This window comes from Taudactylus pleione, unplaced genomic scaffold (assembly GCF_031769625.1).
Source record: "Taudactylus pleione unplaced genomic scaffold, aTauple2 ptg000326l, whole genome shotgun sequence".
Lineage (NCBI taxonomy): Eukaryota > Metazoa > Chordata > Amphibia > Anura > Myobatrachidae > Taudactylus > Taudactylus pleione.
This window is the reverse complement of record NW_028284727.1, coordinates 1,210,230-1,223,645: the sequence shown is the minus strand read 5'-3', so window position 1 is coordinate 1,223,645 and position 13,416 is coordinate 1,210,230. Positions and strand designations below refer to the sequence as shown.

General features: G+C 41.9%; 1 protein-coding gene across 13 annotated transcripts in view; it reads left to right on the top strand.

The window, feature by feature from the left end:
• EPB41L2 (erythrocyte membrane protein band 4.1 like 2) overlaps window positions 1–13,416 on the top strand; it is a 258,307-nt gene that overhangs the window by 153,060 nt on the left and 91,831 nt on the right. For all 13 annotated transcript variants that reach the window (XM_088443090.1, XM_088443088.1, XM_088443086.1 and 10 more), the window contains exons 7-9: window positions 3,198–3,416; window positions 5,554–5,641; window positions 13,256–13,408. In XM_088443090.1, the coding sequence (XP_088299216.1) occupies window positions 3,198–3,416; window positions 5,554–5,641; window positions 13,256–13,408 (460 nt within the window). The remainder of the gene's footprint in view (window positions 1–3,197; window positions 3,417–5,553; window positions 5,642–13,255; window positions 13,409–13,416) is intronic.

Here is a 13,416-nt window from a genome sequence, read left to right as displayed (position 1 = left end):
AGGAAGTTGCTAAGATGATAAAATGAGAAAGAGGCTTGCCTGGACAATGAAGCACTGCCAGTGGACTACTAAAGCCTAGAAGAAGGTCTTATGGATTGATGAATGAAATCTTTGGTAATCATGCAGGGTTTTGTACGTCGTCAAGTAAGAAAAAGGATGGTTTCTCAGTATGTGAAGCAAGCTGTCAAACATGAAGGAGGAACCGTGATGATCTGGGGCTTCTTTACTGGACCCCACATAGGAAACTTGGTAGAGTGACTGTCTTCCTGAACCAAAAAGGCTACCACAGATTTTTGCAATGCCACGCAGTAACCTCTGGGCTTTGCCTAGTTGGTCATGGGTTCATTCTACAGCAAGACCCATTTATATATTTATATTTAATGAGAGAATCATGCAGGTGGTTACAGTCGATTTATTGTTCGAGGGGTAGTGTTGGTCAAATCTCTGATGGCAACCTCCAAATGGGTGCTGTAAATATGCGTGTTAAAGTGCCCTAAAAAAATAAGGATGCTACTTTCACATTTGAAGAAAAATTCAAGTGCTAACAGTTGTGTATATTAACCATTGTCCAAAAACAACAGACTCTTGATATATAGATTTCACCTAATTTACTGAGCGTCTTTACACCATATGGCGCTAGATGCACGGCGCAACTTAGAAAAATACAGCACGTTATTCATCACAGATAGTCTTTCAATTTTGCATCTTTGTCGCATTACAGAAAAAGCGAAAATTTGCTCACAGTGTACTAGAGATTCTAGGCTGTATCTCTAACCGCACATGAATTGGTTTTACACAAGTACAAAGTCACAGATAAAGCACAACGGAACTTAGCGTGGGGAAAAACCACAATTGCTTGCATCAGAGCATTTTTTCACAGATTCAGACTCAGATGTACAAATGTTGCACACCTCACTGCTGAGTTTCTGCTAGCCAATGCAGTCCATCTCTCCCAGTTTTTTTATTTATGCGACTAAGAAGCACATTTTGCTGCCGAGTCACATGGGATCTGGCACGCCGAGAGGGGCTCTGTAGAAAAATCTAAGCTACAGGTAAAAAGGACACATCTGTGGGTATTCAGGGTTTTTTATTAAAAAAAGAAAAAAAAAGGAATATAGCTAGCATTCCATAAACCACCCACAGGGGCATGGAAAGGCTCAGAACATGGCCACATTATGCTAGTAGTTATCCTGTTGCTGCTCTTACATGTGCTAAGATGCCTACAGTAGCTCAAAAGTGAGTTCCCAACACTGTCATGAATTTTATGTAACGTCCCATGCTCTGCCTTCTCTGTTGGTGCTGACATTGGGCTCCTCACTCTCACATGCAATGCCGATGTTCACAAAGTTGAGCAATTGTTATTTTTTCGCAATTACACATGCTTGAAAATTTCCGAAATCCCCTGTGGAGCATGCATTACACAGGGTGTATGCTCAAAGATGCTGTTGCTATTGAATTAGATTGCATAAGAAATGTTGCTGAAAAGTGATGGGCATTCATGGCCGGTGGTTAGTGGTGGATGAAAAATGTTCCTTTAGTGGGCGTGTTATGGAAGTGTCAGACTCACAACCGCAGGCATTGTAGGCCTTATGGTGGCGTCTAAGAATGCAGCAATCTATTATGCAGTGTGTATGGATTCTAAAAGTGGGCATCTCGGTCCTTACATATTTGGCCAAGCAGATGTACACAAGGGAAGGTGTTTCTAGTGGCATTTGAATAAGATTGCAGAGGGACCACCAATAGACGCTGCTGCGTGCGCTTTTAGTGCAACGCAGAATTAAGCCCTTGGCTTTCATGGGGTCCTAAGGAGAGCCCTAAGGGTGTCCATGATTGCTATGTGGGAGTCGGGCATTAAGACTCACACTAATCATAGAGCAGCCTCCTTCCAGTAGTCCACAACTATTTGGAAGAGAGGCTCACTAGTAATGATTATTTAGACCTAGAAATTGAAGCTGTTACTTTGAAAGTTGTTAATGTGCAACAGGATGGGGGGATAAGATTGGATGTGTTAGAATAAAGTAGATAATAATTATGATATTGATTATGTCAAAGTAATTTTGCCAGCAGTGGTACAACGTCCATGTCTGTGATAAGCACAATGTCATGCATAGGCAAATGACGATAAAAAAATTCACAGTGACATCCCGACACTCAAAGGTAAGTACCCCTACACTCACCCCTAACCCTCGCCGCAGCCTAACCCTTCCCCTTGTGCCTAACACCTAACCCTCATACTTATGCTGGTGCCGGCATTCTCACCCCTGTTGGGATTCCAGCGCCGATATGATGCACTTGGGAATGCATTTTTTTTAACTAATATTAAAGTTATGTTTTAATATTATTAATTCTCATATCAAGAGTGCCCCCAAAAAGGGTTTATCTCTGGTTTCTTTTGACCCCTGTACAAAGAAACATTCCTAAGTATGTTATGTACTAAATAGCCCTGGGGAGCGCCACCATCTTTTTAAATACTCAATAGAACGTTTGAGGAATCTGTATCTAAGTAAATTTTTGACATTACTATTGTATTGTAAATGTTCCAGTCCTGTGCAGGTTAACACAAGCTTTTTGCATCAATGCATCATCGTTCCCAGACACGCCCATGACACTCCCATAATACCCCCATGGAACGTCTTCTTTTTCCAAACACTTTAGGTCACCTATTCTCCACCCTGAAACACCCAGGGATCGCTCCTTCTCTGTTAGCGATTCCGTATTCAATTGCGAATGTCATCTGAATGTTTGGGTTCATACATGTGCACTGTGCAGTAATGGTTTCCAATACTTTTTGCGCAATAGCAAAACATCGCTCAACTGCGTAAACATCAGCACTGCGCCCATCTCTGAATCAGGCTCCATCTGTGACCTATGTCATTCACAGTTATATCGCATTAGCCCTGTAGTATGGCAGATGAGATACGTCTTTGAGATATATTGTACGCATCTGCCTGTGTGTAGGGAAGACCAACCACCTCATATACTACCGCTGGTTCCTCTGGCCAGACATATCGGTCGGCTTATTGGTAAGTGTGTATGCAAAGGCACAAGCCATTTGATGTACTCCACATAGGACTTGATGTAAATACTAGCCTTAAGGGAAACCCCTTTTAAGAGTGGACTTTAATAGACTGTAATGTAATAAAAAAATTATAAATTTGCTGGATGTTCTCATTCAATTTCATTAACTCTTTCTGCAGATATTTCCTGTGCCTTCAGCTCCGTCAGGATATCGCATCAGGACGTCTGCCATGTTCATTTGTGACCCATGCAGTCCTTGGTTCCCTTGTGCTGCAGGCTGAGCTGGGAGATTATGATGCAGATGAGCACAGTGCTGACTACATCAGTGATTTTCAGTTTGCACCCAGTCAAACAAAGGAGTTGGAAGACAAAGTCATGGAACTGCATAAAACACACAGGTCTGTTGATGTTTGTCAATGATCAGTAATATTGATTGGAATTATACTACTCGTTGTGTGAGATCTTATCTTCAGCATCATCACCCTTGTAGCCGGACATTATCTACAGAGCATTACGTTTTCTGTAAGAAGATTACATTTGACGAAGTTAAAAAGTTTGTGGTAAGGGATAAAGATTTGCAGAACTCTTGTAGTATCAGTGTACAGTTGTAAAAGAGTGGTGTCTGGTGTCAGTGGTCCAGGGCTCTACAAACATTCCAAGACTAAACTCCTAATACAGATGTGTCCACATACATCTATCCTCCGTGCGCTACAAGTCGCGTTACACATTATGCGTGAGCGCTGTGTGACTCTGTAGCGCCGAGCGTCTTTTCGTGTGACTTTTTACCTTCAAATGTGTCTGTTACACAGCAATGCAAATAAGACGCATACACAACATTTGCTGATTAAAACGATATGCAGCATGCCTATATACTGTGGGTGCATTTGCATGCAAAATACTACGTTACAGTGCTTGCAGCTGTGACACTGTAACATAGCATTTCACATGCAGATACACCCACAGTCGCACACAGAATATAGACATGACGCATATCATTTTAATCAGCAGACTCTACTTGTGCATCCTATTCACATTTGTGTGTGGATAAGACGCATTTGATGGTAAAAAGTCGCACAAAAAGACGCTCTGCGCTACTGAGTCACGGCATGGTTCGATTAGAAGGCTGTTTGACGCGCAAGGAGCCTTGATATGGGGACACATCTGTACATAATGTATTTATAAGTGTGGTGTATGTGCGGCATTTACACAAAACAATAAACATCGTTACATGCTGAATAAAACAAGGTGTGAAAATATGCACATAATACAAATAATAAATATATATTGTTTCATTGTACTTCATTTAATATTTAACTTTAACAAAGTATCATCCTGAAGGCTCCACTGCACTCACTAAATATTTTTAAAGCTGTAACTGGACATAGTGAATCACTGACCAAATGTTTGCTGCATTGGGAATGCATTGCTGACCAAAACAAATATAAAATAAAATGGATATCTGATGTGGTGGGATCATTTATCAGTGTGAGGGAAGTTTATCTGCCAGCTCTTTGGATATGTACATGCAGCATTCACAGTTGCTAATTGCTGAAGACACAAGTTAAGGGAGCTTGAAATGCTAGGAGTTAGGCTGGAGGATGCCAAGGTAGCTTGCGTTCTGGAAATTATCAAAGTTACGAGCATGGGGAATGGAAACCCTTACTGGATATACATTTTAGATAGATCAGTAAGTGGATTTGTAAAGACGAGCAAGTTCTCATCATATTTTCCTGGCAAAAGTCGAATACCACTCACACCACTTAGTGACATCTAATTTTACCTTTCTTATTGAATGTGCTGCTATCTAGGGGAAAGAAAACCAGTATAGAAAAAGTGGAGGCTCCATTTTACAGTTAATTACAATTTCCTGCCTCACTTGTTTTTTTTAACTTCGTGATATGACAGTATAAAATCCAAACCCTTGTATAGCTTTATACCTGTAATGGCCGTATGTGACGTGGTAACAGGCAAATTGCACTTTTTTCCCTTGGAAGCAGGCGGGTAGCCAACGGACGAAATCCCGGCCGCCGGCTTCCCGACTGTCTAATCCCGGGAAGGTACTAATGACAGGCGTTGAAATCCCGACGCCTGTCATTAGTACGCAGGTAAATTCAAAGGTAAGCTGGGCGCGTACAGCCGCGGGGGAGGGGGTGATTAGGCTAGGGGATGAGGGGGTTAGGCACCCCAGGGGGAGGTTAGGGTTAGGCACCCCCCTGGGAGACTTAGGGTTAGGCTGCTGGGAAGGGGGGTTAGGGTTAGGCATTTGGTGGGAGGTTAGGGTTAGGCACTCCTAAAGGAGGGTTAGGGGTAGGGGGTAAAAAAAGGTTAGTTAATACTTACCTTTTGTAGCTTCTGGATTTTCACCCCTGCCAGGCTTCCGCTGTCGGGATTAGAACCGCTGGCACTGCGGTATATCATACTGGTGCCGTTCAGCGGATAAGTTGTAAATATGCTTGATAGTTATGTGAGGAAATGTTTACATCACTTTGGTGCCCTTGAATTGAATAAACTGATATTGATTTCCCCCTTATTTAGAGGGCTTACACCAGCACAAGCTGATATTCATTTCTTAGAAAATGCCAAGAAGTTGTCAATGTATGGTGTTGATCTGCATCATGCTAAGGTAAGTGATCATTGCCGTATATGGTATCTATTTCAGGAGACAGACTGATATATTTCATGCATCTAAATATACATTGTATTAATAAAGGAAACCAATAACAATCTGTTATTTAATGCATATTAACATTTTATAAACTTGAGGTTTACTAATTTGAATAGGAAAAGATCGACCAGCCAAAAGAACCATAACTGCCCTGTTGCCCTCTTTCTCTTCACACAAACATTATCAATCTGTATAAACAGCAATGCTTACACTCGGAATCTAAACATTGGGGTGTTCTTTTTCCATTTGTTTTATTGCTGTATTGTTTACTTTTTTTTGACTGAAAACCCAAAAGCTAAACTGCTGTTGTTTTAATGAATACTTCTTTCTAGATTCACTTAGATCTGGCTACTAATAAAGAAATTTAGCCTTAAATACAATCCAAGGCCCCTAAACCCTGTGCTATTCAGAAATGTTAATATACAGGAAGTGGAACAAAATACTTTTATATATGGACTTTGACTGTATTAAGTAATCCAAAAGTTATGATGCACAAATGAAGTTGGAGCATCCTGCGACTTGGTAGTGCCGAGCATCTTTTCGTGCAACTTTTTACCTTCAAATGCATCTTATTTGCAAAGCGATGTGAAAAGGACACACAAGCAGCTTCTGCTGATTAGAGTGATATTTGTCAAGCCTATGTTCTGTGGGTGTATCTGCATGTTGCTGACACTGTAACGTAGCAGTTTACATGCAGGTACACCTGAAGTTACACACAGAATATAGGCATTCTGCATATCATTTTTAGCAGAATTTGGTTGTGCGTTCTATTAGCATCACTTTGCGAATACGACTCATTTGAAGGTAAAAAGTCACAGGAAAAGACGCTCCGAGCTACCGATTAAAAGGACTACTTAACGTGCGAGGAAGTAAGATGTGTGTGGACACATCTGTATGTGTCAGCACATGTCTGCAACGAATAAGTAAATTATCTAAATATTTTATGGTTCTGCCACCAGAGAACATATGTATCATGTGATTTGTGGTATATATTGGTTGCACCTCCTGCAATATTGGCAACAATACATATGTCTTCCAGTTTGGCCACTTAGTTTCAGTCCATGGGTGAAGAACACAAGCTTTACAATAATCACATACTAGATGGTTCTCCGGACTTTAAAGGACATATTGTTTGGACATTGTTGTTGAAAGCGGAATATTATGGACCGCGTGGTTGCTGTTTAAATGAGACATCTGCTTTAGAAGCTTGTATTGGCTAAGCCAAGGATGCACAACATTTTGTTGAGTTTAAGGACTGCTTTGGATACTACTTTTATGAAGAAGTGGTTGCAATAAAACTTAACTATTTTAAACATGTAAAATACTTAGGAATGTCTTGAGGAACTTTTTGCAATTATGCCATACAGATGTGTCCTTACTCAGCTTTGTACACATATTTACTAGAGTGGCGCCAGATCTCGCTATTACGTTTCGCATGTGTGCAGTATTTTCACACTGCCATCACTACTGTACTATACTTAAGATAGCACTTTTATTTGCACAGATATTTGCATAAAGTTAGCATAATAGCAATAAACTAGCATAATATTGGCAAAGTGTCCAGTCTGTTTGAATATGTGGATATGAAAGTGGTGTGTACACACACCCCAGTGTCGTCTCTTCCAAACAAGTTTGAGACACACAACTCCCACACACCCACATCAACTGCATACCTCTGAGACCTATGCCTACACACGTCACAGCCCCATTAGACCATCCACTGGCACAAATACACATCCCATCCTACACTTATAGACACCCCAGTCTCTTCAGTTTCCCCAGTTGTTCAGGGAGAGCCTGACCATGAATGAGAGTGAAGCGTATTAATTCTTTTTTGCTGCCAGGCTGACTCTAGTGACTGGAGTTTGGTGCAGGGAGTGAAACTGGGATAGCTACTCTCACTGCTCGCTCTCCCAACCACTGTAAGACCTGGTACAAGTATTCCTGTCCTGTGTCTCCTGCAAGCTTTTCCATTGTATGCAGCCTGCTGACAATCCATTGGCTGCATATTGTGCACCATCCATTGGCTGTGTGTTGTGCATTATAGTCTATATGGGCAGTGGTTTGCTTGTCGACAATCAGAATGTCGCCAAGCATTATGGGGACCCGGGAACACAGACTACTAACAGCATTTTACACCCGTCGACAGTACTACTGTCAAAATTATGAATTATCATTGTGTTCATAGTAGGGGTGAGCGGGTTCGGTTTTACTCGGATTTACTCGGTTCTTATCGCCACTTTACCGCAAATTCGGATTTATTATATTGCCTATCCAAAACACATGATAGGCGATAGCCAATAAAATGCCGTTTAAAGATCCGAGTAAAACCGAACCCGCTCACCCCTAGTTCATAGTTGTACTGTCAACGCGCATAAATTGCTAAAAGTAACATTTTACACTTGCCGACATCACAGTGTTTGTGTTCCGGTGTCCACATACTGCTTGTTGACAATTTGATTGTTGAAAATATGTATGTATCCTGTCTAGACAGGATAAAAGCAAGTAAGCTCACTCCTTTGGAATAATTTTGTTTCTACACAGCAAACCTGTAGTATAAGGGTTTAACCAGCTGGACAGTGTAATTGTGTGAAAATGATATTGAAATTTGCAGATATTGGCTATGAAGATATAATACATTGCTCATTGTCATCCTGTGGATGTAGTTTTTATTTTTGTGACGTTCACTATATCGATTTTCACTATGTTGACGCAGATGTAATGGCGACACTGCTTTTCATCTAATTCTGCGTCAATCTCTAACAGTAACCCTAACACTGACCTTATGTCAATGTCGATATTTCCGATCTCGACATATGTTGACATTTCTTTTGTCGAGACTTTGACGATGTGGACATTTTGCAGGCGTCAACATTTTAACCATATTGACCTTCTGCAAAGTGGACATTCTTACCAGATACATTCTGACTGCATACGCCTAATGCATGTCTATTTAAAATTAAAGTGTGATTTCTCCATACTGTTACATGCAGATGAAGTTCTTCCTCCATCTTTGGGACAGTGCCCTACTGGGACCTCATATAGCTGAGTTACCTGAGGACCTCAATGGTCCTGTATTTGAATCCGCCAATACATATAGGAATAATTCATGTGATAGATTAGCAGACCTAGGGCCTGATTCGATGTTGGACGCAGTCAAGCGACTTTTTTAAATTAGTGACGGCGGTTTGCAGATTTATTCACAATGTGAGTGATGGGTAGTCAATGTTTGGGGAGGTAACAGAGGGTGGTTAGAAACACGCAGGCATTTTGGGACCATTTTCTTGGCGTGCTCTAGTGAGACTCTGTTTTTGCTCTCAGCTGTAAAGGCCCCGGCTTCATAGAAGAGCTGCTCTGTCTGAGACAATATAAGCTTACTCAGGTTTAATATGCTACCGATGTTTCCGCTTTTGTACGCAAATGGCGGATGTGAGACACCCGAGCCTTCCGCCTCTCAGCCAATGAGCGGTTCTCACCAGTGACTTTAATGGTGAGAACTGCAAAGCCCATTTCAAAAATGGCGGCTCAGCGCCATTTTTGAGGTGCAAAGATGGCAGCCACAAGCCAATCATGGCTCGCGACGTCATCGCCCCGCCCCCTCGGCTGGCTTGTATAAACCAGTGTGAGGAGATGGCGCGGCAGTCCGTCGGCCGGGTGACTTGCCGAAGCAAGAATACGCCAGGGAAGTCCTGGATGGACGGTGGCCATGAAAAAGAGCTTAAAGGCCGCTGCCCTCCAAGTGAAGATGCCGTGGAAGGCCTGGGTTAAGAGGTAGCCATGAAAAGAGCTTAAAGGCTGCCACCACCCAAGTGAAGGTGCAGAAAAATAAAATTTTAAAACAGTCTGTGTCCTTGTTTTATTTTAATATTTCTTTTACAGGGGTACTATAGGTATCAGTGGGCTCTTAGTCACCTGCTTGCTGGTACTTGTGGTTCTCCAAGTACCAGCATGCGGGGGAAGGCCTGCTGGGACCTGTAGTCCTACTGCAAAAGACAATGTTTATACATAAATATGCACTACACTATCAACCCGGCACCCACCGGCCAGGGGTGCCGGGGATAGCCTCGGGGTTTCAGCCCGGGCCTGGGGTGCCCTGGAGAGGGAGACCCCTTTATTGGTGGGGTCCCCAGGGATCACCGGGTCTGGGCTGACTAGTGGTCAGGGGTGATGCTTCGGGTGGGGGCCCGGTGAAAGGGCTCCCCTGGCTGTGATATTACTCCTCCGCTAGAAAAAGTCCGGTGCTGGTTCTGGTTAATACAGGGTGACCCTACACATTTTTTTCCCCTGTATTTCCAGAACCAGGACGGACTCAGCCCAGTGCTAGTTGTGCTGAATACAGGGGGACCCCTACATTGTTTTTCCCCCGTATTTTGTCAACTAGGACTGTTTTTTGAAAAGCCCGGTGCTGGTTGTGCCTCATACAGGGGACCCCTACATATTTTGTCCCCTGTATATAGCACAGCCAGTACTGGGTCTCCAGAGCCCGGGGCTGGTTGTTCCTGTTTGTATTCCAATGAGCACTCCATTCTGTGAATTAGCAGCTCCACCATTTTATGAGTGATAGCAATTTCACTCTGTGAGAGTGCTGAATCTGCAGTTAACCACAGGGTGTGATGGCATACCATATCTGTATTGCACAAAGAACACGTCCATTAAGGTGTCAGCCTTAATGATCGGAATTTCATTGCTTTTTTAAGTTGATTGGCAGAAATTCTATAGGTCTTGTGAAATTTCAGATCATATGTAAGAAGCCTTAATGGGACATGTGAAACCGTAAGGTTGTTTTTTTTAATCTATGGGTTAACAAAAAAAAAAATAATAAAAAAAAAATATATATATATATATATATATATATATATATTTATAATGATCAAATTTAGTCTTGCAAAAGATGGGCCAAATGTAATAGGGTGAGAAGTTTTAGAAAATGTGAGAGTTTGGCTAAACTCTCACATTGGTCGAGTTTTATCTTCAAAATGGGATAACATATGAATGAGAGTTTAAATCGTGAGTCTTTTTTTAGTCTAAAAACTTGCATGTTTGCATGTTCTCCAGAGTCTATCACATTGGCCGAGTTTAAAAAGTGTCTACTGCTAAATTCTCACCCTATTACATTTGGCCCGATGTGTTGGAAGCAGCAACAATGGGCAGGTCTTGTGGAGTATTGTTACATTGCATTGCTGGGTCGCACTGCCATTTAGGTGTGCATCCAGCTTAAGAAGTATGTCACTTTTACTTAAGGATATTTGTTGAGGATGTCTTTTAATTTGTAAAATAGTAAGGGGGAGATTCAGTTAGCTGCGGTAATTTACTTTTGGCTAATTGATGGCCATGGGCTATTCAGTTAGCCCCAATTAATAGGGATTTATTTTTGAAACTCCTAAAACCCGGGAAGAAATCCCCATTGACCGTGATATCAGGTGGGCAGCACAGACAGTGTAATGGTCAGCATTACTGCCTCTAAGCACTGAGGTCAAGGGTTCGATTCCCACCTCGGCCCTAACTGTGTGGAGTTTTGTGTATTCTCCCTGTGCTTGCATGGGTTTCCTTCAGGTACTCTGGTTTCCTCCCACACTCCAAAAATATACTGGTAGGCTATTCAAACAAAGAAATAAATACTAATGGTATTCCCAATAGATTGAGCTCAATCTTTCTATGGTGACTTAACTGTTGTTATAACACATAAACCTGAAGCTGTGCGTGGTTATGTTCAAGATATTTTACTATCCAAGTATAATAAAAATGCATAAAATAATAATAAATGATACAATTAGTGTTGTCAATGCAGACAAGGTATGCAAAAATCAATTGAAATATGAAATAGTATACAATAATGGAAACAACAGACACAATAACTGCGTCAACCTGTGGTAGGTGAGCTGATTCACTCACAATTCTGTTGTATGTAGATCCAGAAAAACATACATGTGCTGACTACTAGTATGGGCGTAGATAAAATTGGTAAACCAGTGAGATCTAGTTCTTGGTGGTAGGATAAAGTTAAATGTTCCAATCGTCTGTAAACTATTGCGTCCAATAGATGCACTGAAAGTAATGTTGCACTTGTGTAAAAGTCTGGATTGCGGCGTCCCGCAGTGTCCAGTGACAATGTGTAGCTTGGGTATCCTGATGTGGAATGGCGTCTCTGGGTCAAAAAGCTACATCACTTTGATCCAGAGTACTACAATCCAGTGCTGATTACACTGACACAGTCAGCAGCAGTAACCAGCAGTTGAAGCTTTGGATCAGGATGCAACGTGACCTGTAACGTGACCTGACACTGAACAGAAGGACAATAAAGGAAGACACCATGGCTACGGAGCTACCGTCCACAGAGGAGAGGAGGTAGGAGACAGACGGCAAGAGACACAGCAGGTGAGTCCCGCAGCGTGGAGGGGGCATGCGGCAGAGGTTTGGATAAGCCGACACTGCATATATCCCCTCCTCAGAGAACGGCATCAGAGTCTGTAGCACAGGCACCCGGGGGATTTTAGGTGCCCAGCCGCACACCTCCGCAGGTCCTGCACAGACCACATTAGCCAGTCACAGGGGCCACCTCATGGACTCAGCCACTACTCTCCCTACACCACCCACTCTGTAAAGAAGACCCAGAGACGCCATTCCACATCAGGATACCCACCTACACACTGTCACTGGACACTGCGGGACGCCGCAATCCAGACTTTTACACAAGTGCAACATTACTTTGAATGCATCTATTGGACTCAATAGTTTACAGACGATTGGAACATTTAACTTTATCCTACCACCAAGAACTAGATCTCACTGGTTTACTAATTTTATCTACGCCCATACTAGTAGTCAGCACATGTATGTTTTTCTGGGTCTACATACAACAGAATTGTGAGTGAATCAGCTCACCTACCACAGGTTGACGCAGTTATTGTGTCTGTCGTTTCCATTATTGTATACTATTTCATATTTCAATTGATTTTTGCATACCTTGTCTGCATTGACAACACTAATTGTATCATTTATTATTATTTTATGCATTTTGTTATACTTGGATAGTAAAATATCTTGAACATAACCACGCACAGCTTCAGGTTTATGTGTTATAACAACAGTTAACAGTCACCATAGAAGGGTTGAGCTCAATCTATTGGGAATACCATTAGTATTTCTTTCCTTGTTTGAATATATATACAGAGGGGTACAAACCTCTGCGATTTGTAGCTCACCCGATCAGCACCTTAGTGCGCTAGTGTTACTGCTCAAGATTTATGATCTTATACTGGTAGGCTAATTGGCTCCTAACAAAAATTAACCCTAGTGTGTGTGAGCATGTGGTAGGGAATATAGATTGTAAGCTCCACTGGTGCAGGGACTGTTGTGAACGGCCAAATATTCTCTGTAAAGAGCTGTGGAATATGTGTGTGCTATATAATTAACTGGTAATAAATAACAGCCAGTTAACACGCAAATCTGTGAACTTTTCATGGATTCAGTGTGTTAACGCCCAATAAACAGTGTTCATATAGAAATGATTGTTTTTCTACAGTTACAATTTTTCCTGTGATGTCTTCAGTCAATGTTACTTTTATGTTTTAGGACTCTGAAGGTGTGGATATCATGCTTGGTGTGTGTGCAAATGGACTGCTCATCTATAAGGACAGACTCCGAATTAATCGCTTTGCTTGGCCCAAGATTCTTAAAATTTCTTACAAACGCTGCAATTTTTTCATTAAAGTGAGACCTGGTGAGGTAAGTGC